General features: G+C 41.2%; 1 protein-coding gene across 1 annotated transcript; it reads left to right on the forward strand.

Moving 5' to 3' along the window:
• The first annotated feature begins 11,063 nt into the window (after window positions 1-11,063).
• On the forward strand, window positions 11,064-17,391 carry ATP4B (ATPase H+/K+ transporting subunit beta). The gene is made up of 7 exons (XM_027884653.1): window positions 11,064-11,175; window positions 12,610-12,738; window positions 13,966-14,079; window positions 14,888-15,087; window positions 16,399-16,461; window positions 16,977-17,060; window positions 17,230-17,391. The coding sequence occupies exons 1-7, from the start codon at window positions 11,064-11,066 to the stop codon at window positions 17,389-17,391; spliced, it is 864 nt and encodes a 287-aa protein (XP_027740454.1).
• The last annotated feature ends 3,692 nt before the right edge of the window (window positions 17,392-21,083 follow it).

Below are 21,083 nucleotides of genomic sequence, written 5' to 3' on the forward strand. Positions count from 1 at the left end.
AGAAGCAGGTGCACTGTTTTGTAAGGTGGTTAGCAATCTTTGCCATGAATCCTCCCAAATACACCAACATTAATATTTATTTCTAGGAAGGAATAATTCTAGCTACACATTCACAGCAAGTGATAAATGCAACAAATACATCTATGTGCCAGTCTTATAGTTCAGAAACAGAACAAGTTCTTTGTAACAGCTGGGGTATATTTCAAGAGCCAGACCTGGCATTCATAAGTATCTTCATAACTTCAGCTTACAGCAGTAGTAAATTCTAAATAGTGGTATTCCCTAAGAGTGCCTTGGAATCACAAGCTTCATTATCCATTATGGATGCTGATCCTAGGCACTCAGATCAATGCAAAGAGGTACTGATACTGAAATTCTGATGCATAGCCATATTCTGAAATGTTCCCATCTCAGCAGGATGACAGCTAAACATAAAAGTGCCATAAATGCTCCTAAGCTATTTTAGTGGAACACTCAGTTTTACAGTATTTTTTTTTCCCATTCTGGTCTTCCCTTGAAATGTTAATTCATTTGTATTAGTGGTATCCCCATTAAAACTTTGTGTCTCTGAAGATTCACCTTGTCTCTCCAAAGACTCCGTTTTCTAAGTCTTGTAGGCAAATAGCCAAAAGTTTAACTGTTTCATCTGTAGCCACGTGCCCTTTTAATGCCGGATTGCTGAAGGTAAGATTTTCTCAGAAGACGTAGCTTAGTCTGGTGGTTTAATGGCTCCACAAGTAAGTACACAGAGATAATTTGATACTAAAACCTGCTTGTCCTCAGCCCTTGTCCTCAGATTTCTCTCGCCTCCTCTTTTCTTGAGGACCCTCTCCTTAGCACTTGCAGTCACACTATCAGGAAAAGTCTCATCATCTTTTCCCATTTACCAACATTCACTGAAACAAGAGAAATATTTCTACCTCTGGACAAAGATTGAACGCATTATTTTTGCCATTTCCTGGATCATTTAGGCACTGTTTTAAAATGCTTCTCAGCACCCACAGTTCAGGAGCTGTGCAAAGCGAGATTTGTCGTGGTTTCTAGAGCTGTGCAATCACGTGCAGCTCACAGAGAGGACCCTGGGGACTGATCCCCTGGCACTGCACCCTCATAGACAGCCTTGAAGGGATGCTGTGGTGGATGCCCATGTCAGCACCCTGCTGCCACTGCGTGTATGGGTGCAGGATGACACCCAAACCCAACATCATCCCTACTGCAGCGAGAGGTGGGGAGAGTTGGGTGTTTGAGAAAAAAGCTGGCCTGAATTTGGGGTCCCTTAAAGCTTAGCACCGTTACATCATGCTTTTTGGTAGTTCAGAACACTTTATTCAGTGCAAACAAGTATCTTTTTATGCAGTGACAGGAATCAGTCTGTTGTAACAAGGCCAGGAGAACAACTGAGCAGCTCCCAGGGACAGAGAGTGTAAGAGGATGTCTGCATGCTAAATTAACCACTGAACAGCCACTGTGGTTTTACTGGAAGATAACTCTACATTTTCTTGCTGGCCTCATTTCCTTGTATTGGCCTGGAAAAAAAAAGACCTTATATATTTCTATATATATATTCTATTTTAAATAAATACTTATTTATATGTATATTTGATTGTCATCAGTTGGGGAAACAAGGCCTAAGGGGACTTAGCTCTTAACAAATATGCTAATGCTATTACTCAGACTGACATCAAAGAAGGAACCAGCCATGCATATTTAAGGGAAATTTTGCATGAGGATGTGGGGCATCTGTAAAGTGGATTTTCCTCACTGGCATTTTAATACACACAGCTTGAGACGTCGCTTTCCACTTGGTATTGATTTTTCACCCGCTTGAAGCTGACCTTTCCCTGCCCAGTCTGTCACAGAGTTAAGGTCATAAGCAGCACAGCCAAAGGCTTTGTAAACCTGCTGTGTGCAGACAAACCCTGATGGTTCCAGGCTTCCTTATCGTAGTTGGGCTCCCTATGGTGCTGGGCAGGGCAGGAGCTTTCAATGCCTGCTGAGGACTGGGTTCTGAAGATGTGACAAAGAAAACAACCAACTTGTCACCAGGGCCAGGCAGGGCCCCACCATGAGCAGGGTGTGTCTGCCGTGGCTGACACCAGGTTACATCCTTTGTTTCTTTTGAGTGGGAAAAAGGGGGAGATATTCCTTGCTTCATTCACTACCCAGGGGAAAATTCATGCTGCAAATGGTAGACAGCTGTATCCCAGTACCAGACAAAGATAAGACTGGGTGCAAGCCAGAAAAAAAGGGTGCTCAGATTAAAGAACATGTCAAAAAACAAGGGTTTTCCAGCCAGCCAAGAGCAGAGGATGCAGCAATGAGCCAAAATAATCCCTGAAAATTTGCTAAGGACCAGCAAGGGTTCAAACCCAGGGGTTCAAAGACAGAGAAACACACAACTTCTACTGAAAAACAGAGAGAAAGGAAGCACTTGAGGAAAAATGTCAGTCCCACTCCAGTGCAAAGGAAGAAGCTAGAAAATGGATTATACCGTTCCTTTACAAGTTAATAAGGTGATTTACGTTATGCTGAAAATGCTGAACCAATAATTTCTTGCTTTGCTTATGAGAACAGGAGCTAAACTTGGCATATCTTGGTTTGGTGAGGTTTTAGATTGTTTCATGTAGCATTTCTCCAAGCAAACTTTGATAATGTGATTTAAGTGAAATAGCCATTAGGTGAGTTCACAAGCATTTGAAAACCTATTCCCAAAGAGGAGTTGCAACAGTTATCTGAACTTATCCATGCTTTCCTGTCCTCTGTGAGGGTATACTTGAATGAAGGAACCTTTCTCCCTACACTATAAGTTTGGTAAGGAACTGATACTTCATTACCTCCTTACCATTACATCACTGCCTGAGTTGGTGCTGCCTTTGTTGAGTAGTGTCACTAATTATTTAGAAGAGGCTGAAGAATGTTTTTATGAATTGGAAGAATATAATTTGTAACAGAGACCTGCTGCACCAGAACAAGGTAGTGATGCAGCAGCATGCTGGCAGGTGTGTTGAGTGCTGTTGCATACAGTTTCCCCAATATTTTGTCCCTAGTGTGTAAGAGAACTGTTGAGTCTTGGGAAGACATGCTTTGAAGCAGCTGGGTGCAGAGTTCATTTCTGAAAAACAGGTCCAGGAATTGAGTTGGGTGTCCTTTAAAAATGAGGTCCATTTAAAAATGAGCCAGATTCAGTCCAAATGTCTAAACTAAGCAAGGTACATTAAAATAAGGCAAAGAATCTGCGTTGTTACTTCTTCATCTTGGCTAAAAACTAGCCTTGGAGTCAACATATATCTGCAACTGAGGCAAGAGAGATGGTCAGCCTGTCTGCAGCAGGCTTTGACAACAGAAACGGGGAGGTGTGACCAGATTAGAAACCTGGGCAGAAAACAACGTGGATTGCAGCTAGGCAAAGTACAAGATACAAACCAAATATTCAAATGACTAAAATCCGATGGGAGGAGAAGTGCGAGATGAAGAGGCACTGAAAGCAGTTTGGAGTATTTGCTAAATAGTAAATACATGTGAATTTGCAACTTAATGAGGCTGTGTTAAAAAAAAAAAATCCCAATGTAATTATGAGTGGCTTATGCTGGGATACCACGTTCCTGATCTGAAAAAAGCAGTATTATTCTCTTTAGGCCAGATCCCAAAGTAAACCTAATCCAGTGGGCACATTCCCATGGATTTCGGAGGATTTGTGGTTGGTGAGGCCACATCTTGAACAGCATTCACTTTTGGACATCTTATTACCCCCCAGACACTGCCAAGCTGGGAGGCAGTACAAAATAGCAGTAACAGAGTGCAAGACAACTGGCTCAGGAAGTATGACTGGAGAGTTATTAAACTATTAATAGCTTAGCTAAGCAATATCTCGACAGTCTTTGAAGTAGAGAGGCATAAAGGAAGGAGTGAAAGGTGAGGGGGAGGAATACCTGAGAAGGTGACAGCGCTACAACACCTATGGTGAGGTCAGGCTGGGAGAAGCCCATCCTGACAGACCTGGACAGGTTTGAAGGCTGAGCCCTATGTAACTTAGATATGGTGGGATTTCCCTCCATCTGAGGGATGCCTCTGGCTGTTCCACCACTCACAGTGCCCCACCAGTGAGACAACAACAACCTGTGGACACCAAGAAGCAGTGGAAGGCGGAATGTAACATTAAGAAAAAGGGTAGAGGCTAAAAAGTGTGTGGATGGTTTTAACTGCAATATTCTTTCCTGTAAAAGCTAGATTTGGAGTAATACTGATCAGACTCTTAAGATTTCAGTTATCTTATCAATAAATTCTTGGCTTTACTTGATGAACATGCCTTTTATCCATAGACACGATTTTGAGTGTAACAAGAGCCAGCATGCAGCTTTGCAGATGGGTATTCAGCTGGGCATGTGGCTTATGACCTTGCAACATTCACATGAAACTATGGCCTGCAATAGCCTGTGTAGATGGAGATATCCCTTCAGTAGAAATTGATGAAGCCAGAACTGCTGGAGATGTCTCATGCAATGTTTAATCTTCTCAAGGACCCTGTTACTCACCAACATCTGAAAGACACCATGAGCAGCAGTACATTGCCCCTGAAACAGAATGCTTTGGCATTCTGCCATGTCTGAAAGAAACACTACTGGGTTTTGCTAGGTTTGGTTTTGCATTCAATTTAGCAGTTTTTCATAGCAAAAATCTCCTTTAGATTCTCAGGAGGCAGAGGGGAAGTAGAGGAATCTTGATGGGCTCATGGTGGTGTCAGCAGCATTTGGACAAATGGGAGAAGGACAGAAAAGCAGAGACCAGCTAAGCCCTGAAGCTGCTTTACATTTTCCACAGCCCTGATCATAAACTTGGCACTGCACTTTTGCCTCCCTTGCTCTTATCACTTTGTCTGAGGCTGGAATCAGTGGGACAGCAACAACTCCATATTTTCCCTGCTTTCTTGCCCTGAATTGCTCAGGCTGCTGATCTGATGTCTTTATTTTCAAACACAGAATAACTGTGCTCCTCGAGGCTGAAAAAATGCTAACATGTTTTCTCTTGTCAAACTTCAAAATACAGGGGAGAGGCAAATGAGAGGGATTGTTAGTGAAACACAACACAGCAAAGAAAAATAACAAAATTACAAGACCAAGAAAACCACAAAAAATTAACCAACCAAACAAAAACAAAAAAAAAAACCCCAAAACAAACAAAAACACAAACAAAAACCCAACCAAAAAAAAAACCAAACACACACTCCAAACCCTGAAACTACATAGAAAGCTGGACAGGAGGGGAGTCCCATGGAATCACAGAATATGCTGAGTTGGAAGGGAGCCACAAGGATCATCGAGTCCAGCTCCTGGCCTTGTACAGGACCATCCCCAAGAGTCACACCATGTGCCTGAGAGTATCATCCAAACACTTCTTGATCTCTGTCAGGTTTGGTGCTGTGACCACTTCCCTGGGGAGCCTGTTCCAGTGCCCAACCACCCTCTGGGTGAAGAATCTTTTTCTAATATCCAACCTAAACCTCCCTTGAGACCACTTCAGGCCATTCCCTAAGATCCTGTCACTGGCCACCAGAGAGATGAGTGCCTGCCCCTCCTCTTCCTCTCGTGAGGAAGTTGTAGACTGAAATGAGGTCTCCCCTCAGTCTCCAGGCTGAACAGACCAAGTGACCTCAGCCACTCCTCATACGGCTTCCCCTCAAGGCCCTTCACCATCTTTGTCCCTTCACTTTGCTCCACCATCAGGATTCTCTTACATTCTAAATTTTATATTTCAGAAATTTTCAGAAAATTTTTTGCCCTCTCCATGAGAAAGGCAGAGCAAGCCTGGCACGTCCAATCACTTGCTGGTTTTTTTAATGCAGAAGACAGTCATAGGCCAAAGAGAAAGGCATAAAGCTCATTTCTATCACAGCAGATGAACTTCAAATGCCAGCCCTACCATATGACCGCATTGGCAAGCCCGAGGTACACTAGTGAGGGAGGCCCACGGGGCCTTCCCCCATGTTTTACTACTACACCAGGATGGTTTCTCCTCCCAGCTGGCACAGTCCATGTTGTGCTCTGGAAAGTCACCCAGGCAGCACAAGATGAACACCTCCTTCAGGGAGACAGGCTGAAACCACGGTGCTTGGAGAGGCAGTGTCATGGAGCCACCCAAAACCAGCAGGCTGACGCCCTGCCATGGCACTGGCGTGGTCCATTAAGTCAGCAGGCAGCAACCTGTCCCTCCTGGTATTCCCCACCACGATCAACTCTGCACAGACTCAGAAAGAGGTTGGAAACAGTGCCCTTATCACAAGTAAATAAAGTTAATGTTTTATTAACATTGACACGAAGTTCCCAGTCAGTGCCAGGCGAACCTAAAGCAGGTCAAGCTTGTATGGCATGTAAGGAGCCTGGTGTAAAGCCAATCCTGGCCTGCCAAGGTGTGCTGGCACAAAGGTCTGCTAAGGGCATCATCTCCAAGGGATACCATCTTAGCCTGGATCTAACCTTTTAGGCATGGAGCTCCAAAAGCAGCCTTCAAGCTTTTTACTCAAGCTTGCTAACTGTGCAAACCACTTTCTACATATAAATCAGCTGTGTCTAGTTACAGCAGGGTGGCTCTTGCAGGGTGGCTCCTTGTGCCACACCCCACGCTCCTGCACAACCTTCCCTCTTGGCTGTCCTTCCCTGCTGTGGCCAGCCCAAGGTCAGCGATGCAGCCATTAAATACCAGCCAAGGAGAGCAAACATCAGTCCCCCTTTGAACAGCTCTGGGTACATTGAATACAGCAAGATTCTGGGAGAAGGGATTGGCACAGCAATGGGAGCAGGGCTGGCTGCAATGGCCACAAGACCAGGGCATAAGGGCAGCGATGGATGCTGATGGGCAGCCCTGCACGTGTGGGTGAAGAAAGCAGGCATTGGATGAAACCTGATGGATTATAAAGCAAGAGGGAGCTTAGACCAAAAGCCCTCCTGTGGAGTCATAAAGAGTTGTCCACTGGTCAGTAACAAGTGTTCTGACAAATTACTATGCTGTCCAGGAACCCTTCAACAGAGCCCATAGAATTGCCATTGCTCCATCCTATATTGATAAACCTCTTCAGACAGGCAGTGCTCATTTTCACTCACATGCACAAACTTTTCAGGGGAATCCCAGATTTGTCACAGCTGCACGAGCCCTACCCGTGGCTCAGCTGCGCCACACAGCCAGCGTGTCATGGGACCTCTGATTTCAGCTCTGTGAACCAACACTTTCCCCTCCTGCTCTTCTAGCAGCTTTCTCACCCCCTCTTGCCCCCCATGTTTGCTGCACAACACTCCTCCACCCCAACACACACCAGGCATCAGTGCCCTTTGCTAACAGCTTTGCATCTCGAGTATTTCATTCACCTCACCTTGCAGGAGATGAGTGAGGTTCCTCTGGCCTCCTGCGCAATTCAGTGAGTAAATAAAGGTTTTTTGTCAGCTCTGTGCAGCAGATTTCACTCTTTCTAGAAGAAAAACAAAAAAACAAAAGGGGAAAAAAAAGGAAGAAAATCCACCATTACAAATCTTTGCTCGTTTTATCCCAAACTTCTCCTCCAGTCTTTCAGGGGAAATACCAAGTTCCAAGTCAGTCTGTTTGCAAGGTGGTGGAAAATCCCCAGGTTCCCAATGGGAAATTTCTACACTCAGAACTCATGCATAGAAAGAAGGTGCTGTTCTTGATGGTCTCTGCTGCTGTGAAGCTGAAGAGGGACAGGAGACAAATCCAGGTGCCTGGCTTGGGAGCAGACTGCCCATATACATGGCATGCAGCATGTGGCCCTGTGTCCCCTCCAGGCCCCTCATGCTGCCACTTTGGTCTCACCAAAGACATAAACAATAATTTTACACGCTTTTCCAGGCTTGCAGATAGCTTCCAAAAGTAGTAGCATACTTAATAAGTAGTTACTTATTTCTAACCGATCCCATTTCCTTAATTATATTTAGACATCGTGCAAATGAAATTCAATTTTTAACAAAAATGACCTCTGCAATTATCCAAACAGTATTGAATAGGATGTGCCTGTTTACAAGCACCAAGCAACTGCCACACCCAGTTGGCTGATGGCAACAATGGCACCAGTTCCACAAGTAAACCTGGTCTTCAAGTTCAATGCTGACTCAAAAGTCTTGGTGAGTTCATCGATGAAAGGCAAGTTTTTCAGCTCATTTGTGCTGATGTATCACTCTCTGTCCAAATACAGAGAATGATACATCTGACATTTTCATTAACAATTTCCAACACAGGAGGAGAAATCTAAGAGACAAACTATTTTAATATAACCACCCACTGTTATATGACTTTGTTTTTCTTATTTCTGTATTTGATGTAAATGTATTTTTGTAATTTATTTGTTTTAATATATGATAATGTATTTAATTTGTGCAGCTGTCAAAATTATGTATTATACAGTAAGAATATAATAAAGTTATATTAATTCTATTTGTGCTTTTATATTAATGTGATTAATGTATTTATCTAATTTGTATTTTTGGAGCTTCTAGTCAGAACAGATTTTCAGCTGTAATATTCTTCTGCTTTATTCTTACCTTCAGTGTACATACTGCTGTTGGTGCATTTGCATTTTCATTTTTCACTGATCTTTACTAAGCCCAGTTTAGAAATAAGGCAAAATAATTTAAATCACCCACTTAAATAATCTAGCTTCCCTACTCTTGCCTAATATAGCTGGCAGGGTTGAATCTAGGTTAGCAGATTATGTGCAGGTTACGGCAGCATTAAAAGCAGCCAGGCTCTTCCTCCTTCGTTTGAAATCTGGCTTTCCTTTCCTTCAACCAACATTTTCCTGCCTGTTCTATGATACACAAATCCAGAGATATTTCTTTGACCCTATTGGGGTGAAAGAACTTGGTGCTGCTCCTCTCCTGTTGCCCACGTGGTCCCGCTGAACTGCCCTGTGCCTTTCTCCCCCTCCCGCCCATGACTCTGCTCTCCTGGTTTTATGATCTCCTTCACGCTGTGCAGCCACACCTGGGCGAGTGCTGCTGAACTCAGCAGAGTTTTAGATTCCCCAGCCAATGTTAGATGGGAACAAATGGGATATAATATAAGAGAGAAGAACAAGTGAAATCCTTAACTTCAGTTTCACCAGAGGACAATCTCCTAAATTTCAAGAAGCTTCACTTCACCTCCTGCACAGACACTTGCACCCTGCTGATTTCTACATCATCTTCACTGTGTGAAAGCAGAAGCAACAACATTTTCCTTTTAAACATAATTTGGGATTTAATTGCATTATTAATAACTAATTTGTTGTTTAGATTCAGTTGTCTGCTGAAGTCTGTGTACTGTTAAATTTTCACCTTTCTGCAAGCTGTGCAGAAAGCTCTCTCTCTTCAAAAAGCCTCTAACTTCACATCTCACAAACTCCAGTCACTCTCCATCAGATTCACCCAAACAGCTCCTGCTCAGCACAGGAAAAGTTAAATCTTGTTCAAGACCTGCTACGACTACCTTGCTCTTCTTCCTAATCTTTTCACACCTCTCTTCCCACTTCCAAAACAACTATGTGGGATCCTCCATAAACCTTTTAACCTGTGGGCACCTGTTTAGTATTTATAATTTTCAGGCCACTGCCCAATCTCCCTGTCTTATTTTAACTTTTAAGAAAAACCCCAACATTTGTCTTGAATATCAATTAGCTCATGGTGTAATGACTGAAAGTTCACCCTCCTTTCTTTTCTATGGGAAATATAAAGTAGTCAACTGTCTGTAAATCTGATTTTTCTTTTACTTGGCCTGACTCCTACTTCATTATCTGAGAACAAATCACTCCAAATTGGTGGCTATTACGCTAAACTATCATGCTGCCTAACCTGAGGCAAAAAGCCCACAATAAAACTCTGTTCAGAAACTGTGCATTATTTAACTGACAGAATAATCTTGCCATATTACTCCAGCTGACAGTTCTATTACAGCTGTTTCAGTGTCCAAAAAATCCAAAATTTCTCAGCTAACCTTATACGTGTGCCCATTTCAAAGGGCCCTGTGAAGTGAGTATAAGGCAGGGTACACCAATACACCTGGTTAAATAGGATGAAACCCTGGTGAATTCACCAGGCAATTTTGGAGGCTTGGCATTAGTGGGATTCAATAAGAAAGTAGGAGCATTAGCAAACAACTTTGACAAGCAGCAAGAACAGCCTGGAGGGGCTTTCTAACACCCAGGTTTCCCTTGCAGCTGGGGCATGTAGAGAACTCATCGGCTCTGCCACTTACAGATTGTCTGTGTTCATGGGAGCTGCTGGGTACGCTTTTTAGTCTTGCTCTTCTGTACACAGAGTGAACTCAGGGTTGGGCATCTGCCTCTGAATGCCCCAGAGCCTTTGGTTTAAAGCAGATAGCAAAGGGGGTTAAATGGCTCCTGTTGGTTCTCTGCTCCACCTCATCCCATATCTGTGTGGCAAACCTTTTATTATATATGCTCCAAAGCTGAGTTAGCATTGTCAGGGATCACCTAAAAACATTCCCCACAGAAAACAGAAAAACACTGATCTTACTTCCCCAGCTGCACAATGTGGCAAACACCTGGAAAATCTGGTGCTTTTTGGCCCCCACTAACTCCCACTAAAATACCCTATATCCCAACAAACGTCTGCAGGTTGTAGAGGGAGAACTCTATCCAGCAATTGCAAGTTAGTTGGAAAAAATGAAAAGAAAACCCAGGGAGAAACAAGCTCTCCTTTACTTTATCTGCTCTGATAACAGCTATCACACTGAGTCTATCGCAAACCCTACAGGCACTAGGAAAAACGCGTAACTCTGCCGATCTGCTAAGGCCATCAAGAGAAAGGAGAAGGGCATTTGATTGGAACTAACCTTCCCCTGCCAGCCTCAATGGCAATATTATCAACACCCTTTATAAAGAATTGTATCTGCAGTGGGTTGATAGTAGTGAGCAGGGGCTTTCATTGGCACAGGAAACAAACTTGGTGACCTTCAGTGGAGAAGAAGGTATAAAACCCAAAGCTTCTTGCGTGATTGTCCTCTGGGCACCAGTTGAATTTCTTAGTTTCAAAGGGGGACACATTCTTGGGAACTTCTGTGAGAAAATGGCGACTTTAAATGAAAAGAAGACCTGCAGTGAACGGATGGAAAATTTCCGTCGTTTTGTCTGGAATCCAGAAACAAAGCTCTTCATGGGAAGGTCCTTAATTAACTGGGGTAGGTTTTCACATGCAAGAGTCTTCTCTTCCTTGTAGTATATTTAAAAAATGTGCAGGGAGGTATCATCCTAATGAGTGGGGCACAATGTAGATATGTTGAAGACATCACTTCTCACATATACCTTCGAACAACTTTTTGGGTGGCCCTATAAGCTGGATCAATTGATAATAATAATAAGCTGATTAAAACATTGATCTAAGTAATTTCTGCAAATGTAAGATGACTTGAAAGTGGTTTTAAACCAAGTACTTTGAAAGGAGAAAAATTAATGCATTAACAGGTAACTTATTAATAGCTAAGGGTGATGGTTATAGTTGGGTTCTGCTAACTAAAAGGGGTTCACATCCTCGTACATGGGGAATTTTGCTTAATTGGTGACGTTTGTCCAATTCTTTGTAAACAAGTTTTGTTTTTCTGAAATTCCTTCCTGAATTATTGTTTGCTTAGTAGATCTTGTTTCTTATCCCAGTGTCTTAGTGTGTATTTTAGATGAGCCTCCCTTCCCACAGCCAAACTTTTCCCATAGTCAAACTAGTGTCTACAACGATGATGTGTTTTATGATCTACATTCTGAGAAGGGCAGTCTGGACCATTGTAAAGAATATCCCTGCTCTTCCCACAAATTATGAGTAGTTGCAAGTTTCCAGGTGATTTTTTTTTTTTTTCTGCCATGAAACCTGTGAATGAAGCTTATTGGCCACTCCTAAAAACAGAAAATGCAAATGAAACTGAAATTTCACAGAAAATGCAACTGAAATGTGAGCCCTTTCCAGTTGGTAGAGAGAAATGTGCTATGAGGCGCCAATGAATACAGGGACAGGTTTCTAACAACCCTCCCACAAAACAACCACTGACTGCTTGTAGAGCATCAGCCTTGTGTAAGACACTTCATGCACATACAGACAGAAACACAACGTTACTCTGCATCTCATGCATCTCAGAATAAAATAGCAAGATGACACATTTTGCTCATGGTGATTTCAGTGTAAAAGGCAGTGAAGTGATATGGGTCTAAAATCAGCACACCCGAAACACTGACATCTGTTTTCCAAATACCACAAGGAGCAACTTGGTTTTGTCATAGAAATACCTCGGCTGTGTCACTTACTCCATGTGTAATAAGTAGAAAAATGGTCTTGATATGTGAAGTTACTTTAAGAAGCTACATAATATTTTAAGTTTTAAACAACCTGAGCTCAGCACTAACTACTTCAAAAATCCTTGTAAAACTGAACAATTTTTTTTCTAGAAAAATATTCTTTTGAGTGTAGAGAAAATGATCCAAAACACCTGTCCCTTTACAAGGAAAACCTCCCTGAGGTCAAGGGTGGAAAGGAGACAGATGGTGCTGCCACCAGGATGCTCCTGGCTGGAGAGGGATCACTGCACCTTGCTCAAAAAATGAGATTTTGCTCTCATTTTTTTCCACAGTCTGGATCAGCCTCTACTACCTGGCTTTCTATGTGGTGATGTCGGGGCTGTTTGCACTCTCCATTTATTCTTTAATGAGAACAATTAATCCATACGAGCCGGATTACCAAGACCAGCTGAAATCCCCAGGTATGGCCAGGGTCCCACAAGGGCTGTGTGGGGCTGGGCTGGGCTGAGGGGCATTGGCAATACCCAGGCATGAGGGGGGACCAGTGTGGAATAAATCAGGTCAATTCTGCCCAACTGATCCCTGCAAAGTTTAACCTCTGCCTGAAAACACAATCAGGCTTTAAAAAATATCGGCACGTTTATTTTTTTAGTATTAATTTATATATTAATATATATATGAAAAGTAATGTAATATACATTAGATAATATATATACTATAAAATAATATAACTTTTAATATATACATTAGTTTATTTCATCACTCTACTGAGATGATCAGTGCCTGCCTGTAGTGGTCACCTGCAAGAGGAGCAGGCTTTCCTGGGCTGTGGGGCACCTCCTGTCCCTATGGGCAGGGATAAATCCCTGGAGAAGCCCTGGGTTCTGCTCCAACCCTACAGGCACTATGGAGGGTTTTGGGGTGCCTGCAAAATGGATAAGTGCTGGGGCGAGCAACCTTGGGTGGGTATTTCCATACTTGCTGGCACCATGGAAAGTCTCTGGGAGAGCAGGAACACCTTCCCAGCAGGACGTGCCAGCAGTCAAACAAGTAAAAATAAGACAAAGACTTGTGGCATTAGGAATAAAGATTTGTGGGACATGAAAAGAAACAGGAGAGATGATCAGCAAGAGATCATCAGTGCACACTGCTAAAACTTCACACCCCAATGGCTTGTTTTCACAATGGGAGTGAAAAAATTACTTTTTAAAGTTGTAGCCCTAAAAATTATTCTGTCAGATGTTGTATTTTGAAGTTTCCTCTCCCGGTATTCAGTAGGCTTGGTGTTTGCTAGCAAAATAATTCCTGTAAAATATTAAGTGTGGCTTTTTCAAAAGCTGTTCCTCATGCTGCTGTATGATCTCTTTCTTTAACCTCATGTGACTGTTATTGTTAAGAAGCCCTGAGGAAATCCAGTGCATTTGCTGGAATGATTTTACAAGCTGTTCTTATAACAGCATGGGTATATGTGAAAGGAAAATAGTTCAGCAGCAGCAAAGGCTTTTAGAGTTTTGGTTGAACAACTCACAGCTGAGCGGGTTTCTGTACACGGTTAAATCCTCCAACAAAACCTCAGGATCTACTACACTGATGATGTCTTGATGCAGTGTAATCACAACTGTCAATTTAAATAAGCAAATCTGTGCCTGGCACTTCTGCTTTGTCTTCCTTTTTCTTCCCCCATGAAGGTGTAACGTTACGACCTGACGTTTATGGGGATAGAGGACTACAAATTTATTATAATGTATCCGACAACAAAACCTGGGAAGGTTTAGTGACAACTCTTCACACTTTTCTGACAGGTAAAAATGAGGTTTCCTGCATAATAACAAAGAAATGTGCTGACCTATCTCCCATATTAGGTCTGAGAACCTTAAGTCAGAGTCTCCATTTTATATTTGTCCTTGTCAAATCAGAGATTTTGAGTGGAAAATGTATCTTCTAAAGGGGATGAGCAAATCCCCTCATGAATCTATAAATGTATAAATGTGTAAACATGTCTATTAAAATCAGAGCCCTGCTTCGGAGCTTTTACTCTGTTTCATCCTAAAATAGGCCAACAGAAAGTTGGGGGAAGTGGGAGCACAAAAGGTCCTCAAAACTAGTCTCATCTAAATTAATCTGATGAATTTGTCTGTGACTACAAACATCAAAGTGCCTTAAGGCGGTAAAGCCATTGTATGGTGCCATCAGAGAATACAGTCAAAGTAGGTTAGGTGTCCCATTTACCTGTTAATATCTTAGCACATTTATATTCTTTTTTGAGCCTTAATATTGTAATTCTGCATGTTTCTTACGCACATACTCAAAAAAATTATATTTGAAACTGACTTTATACGGATCTATCAACACAAATGGCCGGTCTTAACTCAATTTGATCTTCTTTTTATGTTTTTTCTTTTGCTTGGATATTCTAAAAAAAAAAAAAAATCACAACAAAACAACTCAACCAAACCCCCAGACAGTTTAAAGTTTCTTCATTCTGTCTAATCCCAATTTCACTTTAAGTACATTCTCCCATGATAAAACCCCTAGCCTGATGTTGGGATCTATAATTTGCATATGAAAAACTTCAGAGGAAAATTTTTCTTTCTTCCTTCCCACATCTAGCGTATACGCCAGCTGCTCAGCATCTGAACATCAACTGCACCAATAACACATACTTCATCCAGGACACCTTTGATGGCCCAAATAAAACAAAACTATCCTGCAAATTTACCTCAGACATGCTTCAAAACTGCTCTGGCATCTCTGATCCAACTTTTGGATTTCCAGAAGGGAAACCCTGTTTTATTATAAAAATGAACAGGGTAAGTACAAGCTCAGGGTGCCAAGCAGGAAAGGATTCATTGAGAGTAACTTGAGTCTCGACTGAGGAGCTGCTGTGTCATCTGCTGCCACGGGTTCTAAACTCTGCTTTGTAGTGGGAATAAAAAATCATGTGCTTTTCCCCGACAGACCTCCTGAGACTTGTTCACCACCCTAGGAAAGTAACATAGGGCAGTGATTTCTGAACTGACTCTACAGCTTTGGCTTTTGTTTAGTTTTGTTAATGTCTCTGTAGGGCACTCCTCCCACAAACTAGCACACAAAACAGTTTCCTCCTGCAATATTACAGTCCTGTGCCTTCAGCTGAGGCATTAGGATGTGACAATAACTGAAGTGGGTTCAGAAAGGTGATACCTTATTTCTCCAGGCTGCAAAGAAAATCTTTAGCAGAACCTATAAAAACAAATGGTGGATATTTTTTTTCTCAGGGAAAAACCACCACCAACACGTTTTTTGGAGAAGAAAAAGGGAATTTTCTATGCATCCTTAAAATTTTTCAGGACATAGACAAAGGCATAAGCATTTGATATTTGTTTCGGGGTAAAATCTTGAACCTTCTAATTCAGTTTCAAGGAGAAAGTGAAGAGCTCAGACTCCCCTCCACTTCCTGATAGACAAAATTACTTGATTGTTGGTTTGGCTTGCACCTTAGACATTTTCAAGAATCTGTGCAAGCCCTAACTGTGAGACAAGAGCTTTGCCTCTGATTTTGGCACGTAAAAGACAAGCTTTTGCCCAAAATGCCTCCTTCAGCAAGCCTGGGTGGCAGCCTCACCAGGAAAAAGATGGATGAAGAGTGACCAGGGGGGTTTCAACTCCTTTTGCCTTTGCTGCTACAGGATGTGACCCCACTAGTTTTGTAGGATCAAACCAGCACAAGGTTTTTTTGCCAAAACTAAGTTTTTCTAAGGAAGTTAAGATTAAAAGCATGGAGATTCAGCTTCTCCTTTCTTGACAAATAATCAGCTGTTTTAAGAGATCCCTGGCTGCCTGGACATCAGCAAGGGCAAGTGGGACCTGTGGGTAAATGAGCTGGACTTGGAGGAGGTATAGCCTGTCCCAGACAGGATGGAGCCCATTTGCAGTGCTCATCCTGAGCAGCACCAAGTCCTGCTTCCTAAATATCCAGCCACAGCAGTTTTGCACCCAGGTATACAAGATGAGATGATCTGTTTGACAGAGCCATATGCAGAAACGCATTAAGCATCCTTTAAAGCTCAGTTCTCAGTTGTTTGCTCAGTTTTACCTCAAAACAGTTTCTAAGATTACCAAATGTGTGTTTTCTATTTCAGATTATCAAGTTTTTCCCTGGCAATGGCACTGCACCAAGGGTGAACTGCACATATGTGGTAAGGGTATGAAGTTAAGAGTCTCACACATTTCAAGCACTGCAGCTCTGAGAGCACAAGAACCGCAGCTTGAAAATCAGATGCCAAATACTGAGAATATTCTCAATTCCGTGCAATTTGTTGCACCAGTAAACATGCTAAGAAAAAGTTTGCTTTATTTAAAATCACCTGAAAAATAGTTATCCTGTGCAGCAGAGAGCATTTGCTGTTTGCTTTCAGCTCCCCACAGTGAATTTACACCTCAGCGCAGCTCCCTCAGGCTCTCCGCCCATTTCAGCAAGTCCAACTCACCGAATTCCCAACTGCTGTCAAAGAACACTTCCCTGCTTTTCTTGGCAATATTAACAGCTGGAGATTCCCACTTTTATTTGAAAAATAAAAATAAGACTGGTGCTAAACAGGCTGCTGAACTCAAGCTTTAATACACACTCAGCAGCAGTGAAACACTCACCCTTGGCTGGTTGACAATCTCCTTGCCAATGAAGCATCTTCCTTGTTTATTTTACAAACAGGGCAAGGAGCCTCGCCCACTGGAGGTGGACTACTACCCCGTGAACGGTACCTTCAACCTGCACTACTTCCCCTACTATGGCAAAAAGGCTCAGGTAGGTGCTTTATGTATTTAAATACAATTTTCTTCTTTCTCTTCGTGTAAGGTAAAACATACGGAGCATTTCTGCAATCCTACAAGAACTCAAGAGAAGGCTATTTCTAAGACTTTGGTTTTAAACTGGTAGTGTAAAATTATCTTCTTCTCTTTTTCCTCCCTCCTAGCCCAGCTACAGCAATCCTCTGGTAGCTGTGAAATTTCTGAACATCACAAGGAATACAGAACTTAAAATAGTGTGCAAAATCATTGGAGCTGGAATTACCTTTGATAATGCTCATGATCCATATGAAGGAAAAGTGGAATTTAAACTGAAAATAGAAGACTGAGCAGCAAGAGAGACACTTCTAGAAAATGTGTTTAGGGCAAACTGTTATCACATTAATCCATATTTATTTTCTCACTATGGTTCTCATATAAATTCCAATGCAAAGAGACATTTTCTACTGCAAGATGACTCTATGGCTAAAAATCAAGATACCACTCCCAGTGTGTGAAGGAGATGAGGATTACCTCCATGTACATAGCTTAATATTCCATGGCTACAGTGTGCTACTGCCTTCATGCAAGTATTTGTACAAAGCAAGTTCCCCCCAAAGTGTGCAGCTGTGCCTTCAATGAAAATAAGTGTAGAATCAGTCATTTTCAACCACTTTTCAAACCATAATAAATAACTGATGCATGATACTAAACTTTGGATATTGAGAAATAACTAGAGAGCTAGAAAAACAAATCAATACTTTGAAATACTAGCAAGTAATAAAATTTTTAATCTCTCTTGTATAGGATGTATAAATCATAAAAGTATATTAAAATTATCTGTATCCCAATGCATTGGCTTTTTGTACTAGTCAGCTGAGTCAGATTTTTTAGTTGACAAATCCATCAATGCAAAAGCAGCAAACTTGAAATCTGTCCTCTATCTAACAGATTTCATTGTACCACTTACCTCTATGTATATAACCTAATAAAAGTGATTGGTAAGACTCTAACATCCAGTTACATCCAGGAAACAGTTCATCTAACTGTTACAGGTTGTAATAGTTTAGTGTTTATGTTTGTTTGGTGTTTTGTTGTTGGCTTTGTGTTTGTTGTTTTTCTGGTGGTTTTGTTTGTTTCCTCCAGTAGGATAGCTCTGTGTTGCATTGATGAGTTTTGGGTTACTTGCAGTAATCTGGAAGATGCTGAAGTAACACCAAATTTTTAACTGAATCTAAAATTTGACAAATCTATCTCATGATACAAAGACACAAGATTGCTGCGTGTGTGTGCTATGTTTATGTTAGCTGAAGTCCAGGATGCTTTAGCCAGAGAAAAAACACTGCACAGCAAAAAAACGATACTCAAGAAATCATTTTGCACCTTCACTGCCTAGACATTTTACGAAGCAAAAAGGTGTAACAGATCAACTCTCTTTACTACAGTGACATTCAGACAACCCTAAGTGTGTTAATCTGTGTGTAGTTAGTATTAGTTTGCCCAAACCCCAAATGTAAGCACATTTAAATAGAATTACCATAATGCAAATATTTTGTAATACTGCATGGCACAGCCCAACGCTATGTACAAGCATGTCACGTAATGAAACCATCAAAGCAGCAAAGACAGGCTTGCATAGCTGCACTTCGGAGACATCCAACTGACAGAAGTTACAAGATAATGACCAAAATAAGCCCAGGGGAAGGAAAATGGGCAGGGCATCCTGCCCAAGGCACAAGAGGCGTGACTGGAAAAAGCAAAAAACAAGCCAAAAAGCAGCTGAGTTCCAGGGGGAGGAGGCAAGAAGCAGATAACACCAGCAATGAGAAGAAAGGAATGAAGACACGCTTCCTTGGGTCTAAGCTCTCCAGCCTAACAAGGACTTGGCCATCAGTGCCAGCTGTACAGCAGCAGCTAAAAGTTAATGTGTAGTCACAGTTAATTCAGTGTGCAAGTATTACAGACTAACAGTTCTATACACAGAGCAATAATCATTATTAATATGCAAGAGTCTAACCATTTAGAACAAAGTGTGTTGTTATGGAATTAAACACTTTTGTTTCCAGTTTAAAACTGGCCACATTTATCAGTCTTTTAAGTGTTCTTATTGCAAGTCTCCAATTCCTTGAGAGACAGATACATACGCATTCAAGAAGGTATATATATATACATAGGTATAGAACATATATCTATACATACGTATTAGATATATCAGATGTACTAATACACATAGTTTATACCTAAATTCGGTTGCAACATTAGCAATAGATCAAGTATTAGCAATTAAGACCAAACAACACAAATGGGAAAAAAGTTGGGCTACGTGGGAAACTAAAGCAGCAGATTTAAGAATGAAATGCAAATAGAAACAAATTCCCAAGTTCAATCAGATGTTGATCAAGTAGGATATCCGAAAGGAATGGGCAATTAGTCCGTGCTTCTAGAGCAGCAAAGGGGTCAGACAGGCATTATCAGGAGACAACAGGGTGTCTGTCGGTGCCAGACTCTGCCCGTTGTTCCTATCAGCTGTGAAGCAGTGAGGGTAGCCAGAAGAAGAGGCACAGGGAAGGCAGTAATATGGCATGAAACCAGTATTATTGATGTATATCCAATAAATTTTAGTTTCCAGACTTTTCCATTGAAGATATTAAATAAAACTCTTAATAAGATCACTGCAGAGAGAACAGAAATACAGCAGATGCTTTGAGATGTACTTTCCTCTCCATTTCTCTGCTATTCCTATGAATAGTCAAGGAACTGGTAAAGCCAATAATTGAAGTGTAAAGTCCTAATGTCTATTATTAAAAATTATGAAAAAAATTAACAGAGTGCAGAAAAACAATGAATACAAGCTCCTTGAAGCTTAAAGGATTTTGTGCTATGAGACTACAGAAGTTCAAAGCTTTGCCCTCTACCTTTTAGAATTGCCAAGTACTAGATATTAATAATTGAGTCTTTGCTTAATGGCCTCACATGATGTCATTGCTATTGCACTTGGGAATTCCTCTCATTTCATAGAGCTGTTTTTAATCTCTTACCTGTAATAAAAGTCAGGCAGAGATTGATTCTGCAACAAATAAAGCTAACCATGTGCTGCTTTCAGTAATTGAATGTAGAGTAACAGCTGCATCAATAATGCTTGTAGAAAGTATTTATATTTAAACTCCCTTCACAAGCTTTTTCTTTCAGACACAAAAGCTCAAGCTCAAACAAGATTATTCTGCTTAACGTAAAATAAATATATGCATGGCAGGAGCCTTTTTCTTCAATTTAATTTGAAAAACTCTCACTAGGGACAGTGTTCACTCTTCTCCCAGTTTCTTTTCCCCTCAATACCAGAGTGATAACAATGGAACACAGAACTTCCCATTATGTTAACAGCAGAAATTGGGCTGAAAATTCCCTTTTTAGGATCCTATTACACCTTTCTCACTTGGTATAAAATGAGAAAGAACTGAATTCTGGAGAGACTCTTGGGATAACACCTTCATTCATTAACGCATGTATTTATGTGCAGTCCTACTGTTACCAGTGTGGCAATTCCAGCATTCCAATAAAAATGTTACAGGGGCTTATTGTTATAATCAATTACATAACCCATCTTAATTATTCTGATTTCAAGTTCCAGTTCTTAAACCTTCTGTCACTTTTCTCTCATATACTGATGAGCCTGTTGAAACAGTATCTTTTTGCTTGACCTGACACAAATCCAGTTATTTCTCCTTTTTTTTTTTCCCCATTAAATAAACCAAAATAGAGTTCCTTAATTTTCTTACTAATAGAGCTTTACCTTAGGTATCAAATAACTGGGGGAGGGGCTTTTTCTCTGAGTCTTTCCCAGTTTTTAGAATCTCACATTTTCAGCATATAGTCTTTCCTTGTATAAGTGTACCTTGAATTTTGTTCTTAAGAGGTGCAGTTTAACCATAACATATTTTGAACATGCCCTGCTTGCCAAGTAATCCACTTCAATCTGTCCTCTTCATTGTTTACTTCTTTTCTAAGCAGTATTACTTAAAAATATATATATTTTAAATTTTCT

The sequence above is a fragment of the Empidonax traillii genome, unplaced genomic scaffold (assembly GCF_003031625.1).
Source record: "Empidonax traillii isolate 1590-97213 ecotype Southwest subspecies unplaced genomic scaffold, ASM303162v1 scaffold151:size923898, whole genome shotgun sequence".
Classification (NCBI taxonomy): Eukaryota; Metazoa; Chordata; class Aves; order Passeriformes; family Tyrannidae; genus Empidonax; species Empidonax traillii.